The 12644-nt window shown below is 42.1% G+C and overlaps 1 protein-coding gene across 1 annotated transcript; it reads right to left on the bottom strand.

Annotated features, from left to right (window-relative positions):
- Window positions 1-2219: 2219 nt before the first annotated feature.
- Window positions 2220-12402, bottom strand: LOC133015083 (E3 ubiquitin-protein ligase TRIM35-like). Its single transcript, XM_061082213.1, has 4 exons — window positions 12238-12402; window positions 10958-12150; window positions 7100-7123; window positions 2220-2408 (listed from the first exon to the last, which is right to left on the bottom strand). The coding sequence occupies exons 2-4, from the start codon at window positions 12131-12133 to the stop codon at window positions 2220-2222; spliced, it is 1389 nt and encodes a 462-aa protein (XP_060938196.1). The 5' UTR covers window positions 12134-12150; window positions 12238-12402.
- Window positions 12403-12644: the final 242 nt, after the last annotated feature.

The raw sequence follows: 12644 nt of genomic DNA, 5'->3' as shown, positions 1-12644 counted from the left end.
ACCCAGTAACCAGCGTGTACTGTCTCCTACCAGGACGTCCCAGCTGTGAGTCCCTGAGTTAAAACCCTCAGATCCCAGGACTAAGGGGTATTTATCAAACCTCTCTGGATTGTCAGGAAGCTTCTGTTTCTCTCCTCCTCTCAAACTGGTCAGTTCTTCAGACAGGACGAGCCATGGATAAGCAGAGTTTGGGTCCAGAACCACAGGACTGTAGGAGACCAGGTCCTTCATCTTGTTCCAGATGTTGAAGCTCAGGTTGCCCAGATAATTGGCCTCGTCTATCAGAGCTCCTGAGGCCAGCTGTGGATCATCCAGCAGGGGGCGCTGCTGGATTCGTTTCACTGAAGCCTTGTAGTTGAGCAGGAACGAGACGTCTTCAGCTCTCAGCTCGTCCTCTGTGGTTCTGATTGTGTCTGAAAGAGCCGTTATGTCTCTGCTCAGAGACTCAATCTTCTCCTTCATCATCCGTCTCTTCTGCTCCTCTTCCTCCCTCAGTGCAGCCATCCTGGCCTCCTCTTCCTCCTCCAGAAACTGATGAAGCTTTTTAAACTGCTCCTTGATCTGCGTCTCTGTGAGTCCGGCCTGGACCTTAATGTGTTCTGCTGTTTGTTCACACTCTACTTTAACACGTTCAAAACACTGTAACTTCTTCTTGTCACACAGATAGTGTGACATTTACATCTCAACTTAAAAAAGGTCAGAACTCTGTTTCTGTTTCATAATTTTTATTATTTTTATCACAATATTAAAATCACATCACTAGGCTGCTGTTGAATAAACACTTTTACAGTTAGAATCATTTTGGCTTCATCACATCAAACAGACACATGTTCATATATGTTGGATTATTTCATATGTGAACAGACTTTATGTGATTAAACATGAATCATGTCGCATGTGTGAGTTTGAATAAAGTTTGTTGAATGTGAACAATGATCAGCTGTTATTGATAAATGTGTTTTTATGTGGATCTTCATCAGTTTGCTGGACTTCATGGATCCACACAAAATCTAAATGATAGAAAACTTTTTCCATAAGACAAAAAAACAAACCAAAGATAAAGATCAGAAAATAATTAAATCTTTTTACACACGTGGAAAAGTCGACAGGAGAAATAAAAATGAGTGAGAAGAGCCGGTCTCGGTTTGGTTTGATCACGTATTTACGCTGATGCCTTGTGGGTCGGTGTTGTTGTTCATTGGAGTAAAGAATATTGTGTTCCTGCTCTATCGGCTGTATGATCTGTTTGTGTAAACATTTGCATCCTACAAACCAAAACAATGCCTTTCTTTCTCCCCTCCTAAAGCTGGGGCGGCTGCTTGAACTCCTTGTGATGTTGAATGAATCTAAGAGAGATATGCGTTAATATAAAAAGTTAAGTATATTGTATGCCACAGATTCACAATCCCACAACAGGAAGCGGCTCTTATCAGATCTCTTATCAAGACAGGTGTGAGACTGACCAGCGATGTGACGCACACACATTCTAACTAACTTCAAGATTAACACCAAGCAGCAACAGTTATTATAAATCATTTGTGAAGGCCATATATCTGGCCCAAACTGCTCATGCCCCGACCCTCTTTTGTTTTGTTTAGAGTTCAGTTCTATTGACATCTTCAGATACACACACAAAGACGAATTAAAATTTAAAATCCCAACAAATCCTACTTAATGACAGATAATGTTATATTTACATTTCAACTTAAAAAAGCTCAGAACTCTGTTTCTGTTTCATAGTTTTTATTATTTTGATCACAATATTAAAATCACATCACTAGGCTGCTGATGAATAAACACTTTTACAGACAGAATCATTTTGACTTCATCACATCAAACAGACAAATGTTCATATATGTTGGATTATTTCATATGTGAACAGACTTTATGTGATAAACATGAATGTGGTCTCATGTGTGAGTTTTAATAAAGTTTGTTGAATGTGAACAATGATCAGCTGTTATTGATAAATGTGTTTTTATGTGGATCTTCATCAGTTTGCTCGACTTCATGGATCCACACAAAATCTAAATGATAGAAAACATTTTCCATGAAAGTAAAAAACAAACCAAAGATAAAGATCAGAAAATAATTAAATCGTATTACACACCTCGAAAAGTCAAAGGAGAAATAAACAAAGCTTTAGAATAACGAGTTTAACTTTTAAATTCAGCAGATTTCTCTTGAAGAAATAAACATGATGAACAAAATCTTTTTCTCTAACGGCTCTGATCCAGCGTCACAGAGACTTTCACAGGTAACAGCTTCAAGGGATCTGTAATGCTAAAGTATGGAAACATCTTCTCACTGAAACTGTGTGTGAAGGTGTGAATGTGTTTGTTAGTATCAAGATCAGAGAACGACAGTTCTCCTCTGTTCCAGTCCAGCTTCACTCTGATCCTCTGGATCTTCTGCACAGAGAGAACAGATGATCCTGATGAAGACCATGCTGAGTATTTACCTTCATAAAACTGTATTCTCCAGTATCCAAACCGTTTGCTTCCCTTCCTCTGGACAGGCTCTGCTCTTACACCCAGTTCCCAGCGTGTACTGTCTCCAACCAGGACGTCCCAGCTGTGAGTCCCTGAGTTAAAACCCTCAGATCCCAGGACTGAGGAGTAATAATCAAACCTCTCTGGATTGTGAGGAAGCTTCTGTTTCGCTTCTTGTCTAAAACTGGTCAGATCTTCAGACAGGACGAGGCATGGACTAGCAGAGTTTGGGTCCAGAACAACAGGACTGTAGGAGACCTCGTCCTTCATCTTGTTCCAGATGTTGAAGCTCAGGTTGCCCAGATGTTTGGCCTTGTCTATCAGAGCTCCTGAGGCCAGCTGTGGATCACCCAGCAGGGGGCGTTGCTGGACTCGTTCCACTGCAGCCTTGTAGTTGAGCAGGAACGAGACGTCTTCAGCTCTCAGCTCGTCCTCTGTGGTTCTGATTGTGTCTGAAAGAGCCATTATGTCTCTGCTCAGAGCTTCAATCTTCTTCTTCATCATCCGACTCTTCTGCTCCTCTTCCTCCCTCAGTCCAGCCATCCTGGCCTCCTCTTCCTCCTCCATAAACTGATGAAGCTTTTTAAACTGCTCCTTGATCTGCGTCTCTGTGAGTCCGGCCTGGACCTTAATGTGTTTTGCTGTTTGTTCAAACTCTACTTTAACACGTTCAAAACACTGTAACTTCTCCTTCAAGGGCTCCAGAGTTTCCTGAAGTAGCTTCTTGTGTTGTTGTGCAGCTTCATCGATGGGGCTGATTCTGTGGCCGGTGTGTTTTTTTGAATCTCTGCAGACGAGACACACTGGCTGCTGATGGTCCAGACAGAAGAGTCTGAGTTTCTCTGAGTGCAGACTGCAGCGAGCAGGTGAAGAGCTCTGATCGCTCTCCTGTAAGAAGGTCTCACACAGGTTCTTCAACACCAGGTTACAAGGTGGTTCTGACTTTGAAGATCTTCTCTTACAAAGTGGACACTCTTTAACTTTTTTGCCTTTCCACCAGCTCTTCACACAGTCTTTACAGAAGCTGTGGCTACATGTTAGAAGAACAGGATCTCTGAAGACATCACGGCAGACGGAACAGTAGAGATCCTCTTCTAATCTGGAAGCCATCGAGTCTCCAGGTGAAGCTGAAAACAGACAGTCAGTCAGTCACAGCTCCATGAACTTCACTGAGGTTCACTTCCTCTCTGAGTCGAGGTGTTTGTTAAACTCACGGTCAGTGTGTGGAGCGTCGGCAGGTTGTAGTTTGACTCTTCTCTCCTGTAGCTGGACTCACTCAGGACGTCTGGTCTGGTTTAGTTTGGTTTGGAAGGTGAATGTGATCGTCTGGTTTTCAGCCTGCGTCTCTTCAGGGAGGAACAGATGCTTCCTGGTTTCTCTGGTGTGTCAGGACACGATTGTAAAAAGTAATTCAAGTAAAAGTAATCTTGGATTTGATATCTGGGCAAAAGTCATTTGGCAGCAACAAGCTCACACAGACAAGAGACTTGGTTGTGAAATAGCTGCTTGAATATGATCGTTATCTGCTGATGGTTCAATGTTCAGAGGTTGTTCTGCTAGTGTGAGAGTTAAAGTAAAATATTAACAGGAAGTGCAGGGGGGGGGGTCTGTGACGTAACTGCAGACATGAAGTCTTATTAATGAGAAAGAAGCAAAGTGCAAACAAAGTGTCACAATGTCAGAAAATTAAAAGATGTTTTTTTACAGATATCCAACTTTCCAGCAACACTTTCCAGCTCCTCCTCTTCCATCCTGATTCATTCATACATACCGGGTTTCCACTATCTTTTCAGATGTTTGGTCGTACTCCTCGCTGACCTGTTGATGTGATGTTGGAGAGTGCTCTCTTGGATGGAGAGAATGTGAATGTTGATGTATATGTTCAGTCTTTAGGAAGGGACCTGAGGGAGGCAACCTTACTGGCTCAGAGGAACCTCAGTAAGCAGCTGGCGAAACAGGCAGAGGGGTATCACAAGAAGGTGAAGGGGTTTCCTGTTGAAGTAGGAGACAGAGTCCTGCTATTGAACAAAGGGGAGAGAGGTCAAAAGAAGCTGGCTGACCAGTGGGAGGGGGTGGTGTATGTGGTTGTGGGTAAAAATGTGAGTCTTCACACGTATAACTTTCGCCATCCAACAGGTCGGATTGAGACAGTTCATCGGAACTTGATCATGCCTGTTCATTTGTTACCACCACCTTCTTGGGGGAGGGTGATGAGTATATCAGCCTCTCTTCTTCCACTACTGGTCAGAACCAAGATTCTTCAGGAACCTCGAGTCACAGGGAGCAGAGTGATACTAGGACCGCTCGCTGGGTATCTGATCCTGCTGAGTCTCAGGTTGTTGATGATAGCGAAAGAGCACGTCCAACATGTGGAGTGGATGGTGGTACGACTGCTGAGCTGCAGGCTCAGGTGGGCATGAGATCCCGTCAGACATCGGACCGGTCATTCAGTGTTCAGAGTATTGTGTCTGCTGTCAGTGATTCCATGTGTTCAGTTGGGACTTGTTAGGAATTTCAAACTTTTAACTATAGGTTGTGTCTGACTGAACTCTTAAAAATAAAGATAGAAGTATTGTTAGTTAGATATTAGGCCTTCATACAAATTATTTAATAATAACCTTTTCCTTCCTAGGGGTTAATCTACAAATTAAGAATGAACGTTAACTTGATCTCATTTCTAACTTCTGTATTAAAGCATAATTTCATTAGATTCATTAAACTCACATAGAGTCTCACAGCTGTCTGATAAAGTCGTGGAGGTCAGACAGAGTGACGTTGTTGACTTAATTCTGTATGTTGCTTTGGGTTTCGAGGATGCGAATGTTTACACAGTCAGGCTTGTTTTGAAATAGCTGAAAGAATAATAATCTTTTCTCCAATTGTAAACACCTTTGACCCATATTGCATCTGTGGTTGAAGGACGTTCTTGTAGTAAAACTCGTTGTCTAGCAACTATATTGTCATTTGGGAGTGTCTCCCTGTTCACTTCCGTATTCCAAAAGCCATGAGGATGGCCTACGCGTGCGCACTTCCGAGGAGGGAGGAACGAAGATCTGCTGTATAAAATGGACTGATGCCGGATGTTCGAGGCGCTCTGATACACTTAATGTACTGGAAGCCAATTGTGTCTTTTGCCGTAACCTGTTCATTGCTTTCCTAAATAAATTCTTAATTGAGCAAAACTGAGTTTGGCTCTTCTTCTCGTTAAAGAAGTAAAGAACACGCTGTTGTTTTTTCTTAACAGACTGCATGGGGGGGGGGGGGTCAGCAGTGGGAAGTGAATCTACAACTGTGTCTAGGTTAAGGGAGAAGGAGACTGCGAATTCCCTAAGACCAGGTAGACCATGAACAGATTTGTCCAGACCATGTCGACACAAAGGGGAATTTCTAGCAAAGGGATTTTTTTTTATTAGGGTGGACAATGTTTCTGTTGATAAAAAAAAAAAAATATATATATATATATAAAAATAAGGAACATGGGGATTTTTGGGGGAGCATAACAACATTTGGATAGACCTTGTATGTGAATTGTCTTAAAAAGCATTCACGACGCAGAAGGAAAGACACGATATCAGGACACGATGGTAAAAAGTAATTCAAGCATTGGATTTGATAACTGGTCAAAAGTCATTTGGCAGCAACAAGCTCACACAGACAAGAGACTTGGTTGTAAAATAGCTGCTTGAATATGATCGTGATCTGCTGAGGGTTCAAAGTTCAGAGGTCGTTCTGCTGAAGTAAAGATAAGTTATGATAAAATATTAACTTCGTCAAGAAGACGTTTGTGTCAGATCCTGTGGACAAAAGTGAGGAAGTGCAGGGGGAGGAGTCTGTGACGTAACTGCAGAGCTGAAGTCGCATTAAAGAGACAGAAGCAAAGTGCAAACAAATGAACAAAATGTCATTGTGTGCGTGTGTGAGGTTTCAAAATGGCGGCTGGCCACTATGAAGACAGAAGACCCCCTGGAGAGTTGGGATCATGGGGCTGAGATCACAAGTGTGTGAGGTGTTGGTGCCGGTCAGAGGAAGTAGTTAGTTGCATGTAAAGAAAGATTCTGATTCTACGAAGCGCATCACAGAACTAACCTTAGCTTTCAAGTAATGTATTACCAAATATCACAAAAACACAAATCCAATTTATAAAACATCACATGAATAGAGTTCAACAGTCCTGTGCATAGGCCTCGTAAAATCAGCCTAGTTATGTTACCAGTTCATGAAAAGGTGGAAAGGTCCTTTTTGAGGTGCTGTTTAAAGTACAGTGAACTGGTCTTGCTGGTTGTGTCTCCTGTTGTTGTGCATCTGCTGGTCAGACTTTGTGTCGTGGCCAGTTGCTTGTAATGCAGTTCTTAGGCAGGCTCTCGTGTTGCTGCCTTCTGGAAGGTCTCAGCAGTCTGCTTCAGGCCGGCCTGCTTGGAGGTCCAAAGAGCTGGAGCAGGGAGAGGAACCTCCTCCTCCTGCAGAGGTCAGTAGAAAAGAGGGGAACTGGGCTTTTATCGTCCTGGTGACCTCATGGGTGGGGGGACACACAGTGACCACTAGGGGTTGGAAGCTGTGTCCAGGGGCAGGTTCACCCCGAGGTGTGAAGTGGAAGCATCCTCAGAGACTGAGTTCTGGAAGCTCATCTTTGTCTCCAGAACAAAGAAGACATGTGGTCTCAGGCTTTGTCTTCACATCTCGGCCCAACTATTGTTCACAACAATTAGCTCCCAGCTTTTAAATAAGTAATAATTCATGAATAAACATATATTTAACTCAATTTAAAAGCCTGAAAATATCTGAGTTTTCAATCCTACTGAATGACAGATAATGTTATATTTACATCTCAACTTAGAAAAGGTCAGAACTCTGTTTCTTTTTCATAGTTTTTATTATTTTGATCACAATATTAAAGTCACATCACTCGGCTGCTGTTGAAAAAACACCTTTACAGAATCATTTTGACTTCATCACAGTGTTAAACTCTACTTAATGACAGATAATGATTTTGTCTCATGACCTTAAAATTTGTATATAGCACGTGCTCTCATGGTTAGTGTGTGACTGATCACCTCGTGTTTATCCTGATCCTTAGTTGGAAAGTTTCTGAACTGGTTCGTCTGGTTTATATGGTTAGTAAGGGAAATGCACAGTTGTTCCTGTAGACGCTGTATAGAGGAAAACAAAGTTAGGAATTATATCTTGTGGGCGAGAGGGGTCATGTTGTCATGAGGCGTAAAACAGTGGGGGTGAATATAGTAGAAGTAGTATTTTGTTGCGCTTGCTAGGAATTTAAATTTATATATAGTGTGGGTCTGACTGAACTCTATGCAATAAAGTTCGGAGGGGGGGGACATGAACAGTTTGGACCAGATAAGGGCCTGCACACAAATGATTTAATAATTAACTTTTTCCTTCCTAGTGTTTAATCATTGTTGTTTAGTCTCAGACATGTCTTGATAAAAGGTCTGCTAAGAGCTGCTGCCTGTTTTGAAGACTGTGAAATCTGTGACATACTATACACTGTACGTTAACTTGTTCTCATTTCTAACTTTTGTATTAAAACATAATTCCCTTAAATTCATTCAACATCACATAGATTTCGAGCAGCTGTCTGATAAGTTCTGGAGGTCGGACAGAGTGACTTTGTTGACTTTGTTTTGTTCCATTGTTTTGGTTTCGTGGATCTTAATGTTTACACAGTCAGGACATGTTTTGATGAAGCAGAAACATAATATTAGCATGCTTGGTGAACATTGTGTTTGTTAGCTGGAAGCTATATTGTACAGGAGATGAGCAGCTTCATGACAGACACCGTTTTGTTTCCACAACTGCAGATGCTGACGGTCAGTGTGGAGAAAAGAGTCTGAAGGTTCAAGATTCAAGAGTTTATTGTTATATGCACAATAATTACATGAAGCAGTCGCTGGAAATGAAATGCTTGGATCACAGGCTCTTATAGCAATGCTCAGAATACTACAAGCAAAGAAATATCGAATAAAATAATATAAAAAAGAATTAAAAAATGTTAAATAGAAAATGAAATACATATATCTAAAATATATATACACCTAAAGAAAAAACAATGGTGCAAATATTTGCAATAGTGCAGTTATCTGTGGGGCTATTACTGGGCAGACAATAAAAACATTTGGAAAGACCTTGTATGTGAAGTGTCTTAAAAAGCATTCACGACGCAGAAGGAAAGACACGATATCAGGACACGATTGTAAAAAGTAATTCAAGCCTTGGATTTGATAACTGGTCAAAAGTCATTTGGCAGCAACAAGCTCACACAGACAAGAGACCTGGTTGTAAAATAGCTGCTTGAATGTGATCGTTATCTGCTGAGTGTTCAAAGTTCAGAGGTCGTTCTGCTGAAGTAAAGATAAGTTATGATAAAATATTAACTTCGTCAAGAAGAGGTTTGTGTCAGATCCTGTGGACAAAAGTGAGGAAGTGCAGGGGGAGGAGTCTGTATCTTAACTGCAGAGCTGAAGTCGCATTAAAGAGACAGAAGCAAAGTGCAAACAAATTAACACAATGTCATTGTGTGCGTGTGTGAGGTTTCAAAATGGCGGCTGGCCACTATGAAGACAGAAGACCCCCTGGAGAGTTGGGATCATGGGGCTGAGATCACAGGTGTGTGAGGTGTTGGTGCCGGTCAGAGGAAGTAGTTAGTTGCATGTAAAGAAAGATTCTGATTCTACGAAGAGCATCACAGAACTAACCTTAGCTTTCAAGTAACGTATTACCAAATATCACAAAAACACAAATCCAATTTATTAAACATCATATGAATAGAGTTCAACAGTCCTGTGCATAGGTCTTGTGTAATCAGCCCAGTTATGTTACCAGGTCATGAAAAGGTGGAAAGGTGCTTTTTGAGGTGCTGTTTAAAGTCCAGTGAACTGGTCTTGCTGGTTGTGGCTCCTTTTGTTGTGCATCTGCTGGTCAGACTTTGTGTTGTGACCAGTTGCTTGTGCTGCAGTTCTTAGGCAGGCTCTCGTGTCGCTGCCTTCTGGAAGGTTTCAGCAGTCTGCTTCAGGCCGGCCTGCTTGGAGGTCCAAAGAGCTGCAGCAGGGAGAGGAACCTCCTCCTCCTGCAGAGGTCAATAGAAAAGAGGGGAACTGGACCTCATGGGTCGGGGGGCACACAGTGACCACTAGGGGTTGGAAGCTGTGTCCAGGGGCAGGTTCACCCCGAGGTGTGAAGTGGAAGCAACCTGGAACACTTAGTTGTAGAAGCTTATCTTTGTCTCCAGAGACCCAACTATTGTTCACAACAATTAGGTCCCAACGTTCAAATAAGTAATAATTCATGAATAAACGTATATATAATTCAATTTAAAACTTGAAACTATCTGAGGGTCACATCTGTGTGATGTTGAATGAATCTAAGGGAGATATGCGTTAATATAAAAAGTTCAGTATATTGTATGCCACAGATTCACAATCCCACAACAGGCAGCGGCTCCTATCAGACCTCTTATCAAGACATGTGTGAGACTGACCAGCGATGTGACGCACACACATTCTAACTTCAAGATTAACTACAAGCAGCAACGGTTATTATAAATCATTTTTGAAGGCCATATATCTGTACCAAACTGCTCCTGCCCCCACCCTCTTTTCTTTTGTTTAGAGTTCAGTTCTATTGCCATCTTCACAGATACACACACAAAGACGAACTTAAATTTAAAATCCCAACAAATCCAACTTAATGACAGAGAACTTAAAAAAGGCAAAAACTCTGTTTCTGTTTAATAGTTTTTATTATTTTAATCACAATATTAAAATCACATCACTAGGCTGCTGTTGAATAAACACTTTTACAGACAGAATCATTTTGGCTTCATCACATCAAACAGACAAATGTTCATATATGTTGGATTATTTCATATGTGAACAGACTTTATGTGATTAAACATGAATCATGTCTCATGTGTGAGTTTTATTAAAGTTTGTTGAATATGAACAATGATCAGCTGTTATTGATAAATGTGTTTTTATGTGGATCTTCATCAGTTTGCTCGACTTCATGGATCCACACAAAATCTAAATGATAGAAAACTTTTTCCATAAGACAAAAAAACAAACCAAAGATAAAGATCAGAAAATAATCAAATCTTTTTACACACGTGGAAAAGTCGACAGGAGAAATAAAAATGAGTGAGAAGTAAAAGGAGAAATAAACAAAGCTTTAGAATAACGAGTTTAACATTTAAATTCAGCAGATTTCTCTTGAAGAAATAAACATGATGAATAAAATCTTTATCTCTAACGCCTCTGATCCAGCGTCACAGAGACTTTCACAGGTAACAGCTTAAAGGGATCTCTAGTGTTAAAGTATGGAAACATCTTCTGAGTGAAAGTGTGTGTGAAGATGTGAATTTGTTTTTTAGAATCAAGATCAGAGAATGACAGTTCTCCTCTGTTCCAGTCCAGTTTCACTCTGATTCTCTGGATCTTCTGCACAGAGAGAACAGATGATCCTGATGGTGACCATGCTGTGTATTTACCTTCATAGAACTGTATTCTCCATGTTCCAGACAGATCGTCTCCCTTCCTCTGGACAGACTCTGCTGACACACCCAGTGACCAGCGTGTACTGTCTCCAACCAGGACGTCCCAGCTGTGAGTCCCTGAGTTAAAACCCTCAGATCCCAGGACTGAGGCGTAATAATCAAACCTCTCTGGATTGTGAGGAAGCTTCTGTTTCTCTCCTCGTCTCAAACTGGTCAGATCTTCAGACAGGATGAGCCATGGAGCAGCAGAGTTTGGGTCCAGAACCACAGGACTGTAGGAGACCATGTCCTTCATCTTGCTCCAGATGTTGAAGCTCAGGTTGCCCAGATGTTTCGCCTTGTCTATCAGAGCTCCTGAGGCCAGCTGTGGATCATCCAGCAGGGGGCGCTGCTGGACTCGTTCCACTGCAGCCTTGTAGTTGAGCAGGAACGAGACGTCTTCAGCTCTCAGCTCGTCCTCTGTGGTTCTGATTGTGTCTGAAAGAGCCGTTATGTCTCTGCTCAGAGACTCAATCTTCTCCTTCATCATCCGACTCTTCTGCTCCTCTTCCTCCCTCAGTCCAGCCATCCTGGCCTCCTCTTCCTCCTCCAGAAACCGATGAAGCTTTTTAAACTGCTCCTTGATCTGCGTCTCTGTGAGTCCGGCCTGGACCTTAATGTGTTCTGCTGTTTGTTCAAACTCTACTTTAACACGTTCTAAACTCTGTAACTTCTCCTTCAAGGGCTCCAGAGTTTCCTGAAGCTGCTTCTTGTGTTGTTCTGCAGCTTCATCGATGGGGCTGAATCTGTGGTCGGTGTGTTTTTTTGAGTCTCTGCAGATGACACACACTGGCTGCTGATGGTCCAGACAGAAGAGTCTGAGTTTCTCTGAGTGCAGACTGCAGAGAGCAGGTGAAGAGCTCTGATCTCTCTCCTCTAAGAAGGTTTCACACAGGTTCTTCAACACCAGGTTACAAGGTGGTTCGTACATTGAAGATCTTTTCTTACAAAGTGGACACTCTTTAACTTTTTTGCCTTTCCACCAGCCCTTCACACAGTCTTTACAGAAGCTGTGGCTACATGTTAGAAGAACAGGATCTTTAAAGACATCTTGGCAGACGGAACAGTAGAGATCCTCTTCTAATCTGGAAGCCATTGAGTCTCCAGGTGAAGCTGAAAACACACAGTCAGTCAGTCACAGCTCCATGAACTTCACTGAGGTTCACTTCCCCTCTGAGTCGAGGTGTTTGTTAAACTCACGGTCAGTGTGTGGAGCGTCGGCAGGTTGTAGTTTGACTCTTCTCTCCTGTAGCTGGACTCACTCAGGACGTCTGGTCTGGTTCGGTTCAGTTTGGTTTGGAAGGTGAATGTGATCGTCTGGTTTTCAGCCTGCGTCTCTTCAGGGAGGAACAGATGTGTCCTGGTTTCTCTGGTGTGTCAGGACACGATTGTAAAAAGTAATTCAAGCCTTGGCTTTGATAACTGGTCAAAAGTCATTTGGCAGCAACAAGCTCACACAGACAAGAGACTTGGTTGTAAAATAGCTGCTTGAATATGATCGTTATCTGCTGAAGGTTCAATGTTCAGACGTCGTTCTGCAAAAGTTTAATATTAACAGGAAGTGCAGGGGGGGGGGAGTCTGTGACGTAACTGCAGACATGAAGTCT

Source organism: Limanda limanda, chromosome 12 (genome assembly GCF_963576545.1).
Source record: "Limanda limanda chromosome 12, fLimLim1.1, whole genome shotgun sequence".
Lineage (NCBI taxonomy): Eukaryota > Metazoa > Chordata > Actinopteri > Pleuronectiformes > Pleuronectidae > Limanda > Limanda limanda.
The sequence above is the reverse complement of the archived record's forward strand: the minus strand, read 5'-3'. Positions and strand labels throughout refer to the sequence as shown.

Coding starts and splice junctions, on each gene's coding strand:
- LOC133015083 (XM_061082213.1), bottom strand. CDS start 12,133: ATGGCTTCCAGATTAGAAGAGGATCTCTACTGTTCCGTCTGCCAAGAT. Junction 7,124..10,957: donor GGTCACCATCAGGATCATCT/GTTCTCTCTGTG, acceptor TTTGTTCTGGAG/ACAAAGATGAGCTTCCAGAA. Junction 2,409..7,099: donor AGATGAGCTTCCAGAACTCA/GTCTCTGAGGAT, acceptor TCTGTGCAGAAG/ATCCAGAGGATCAGAGTGAA.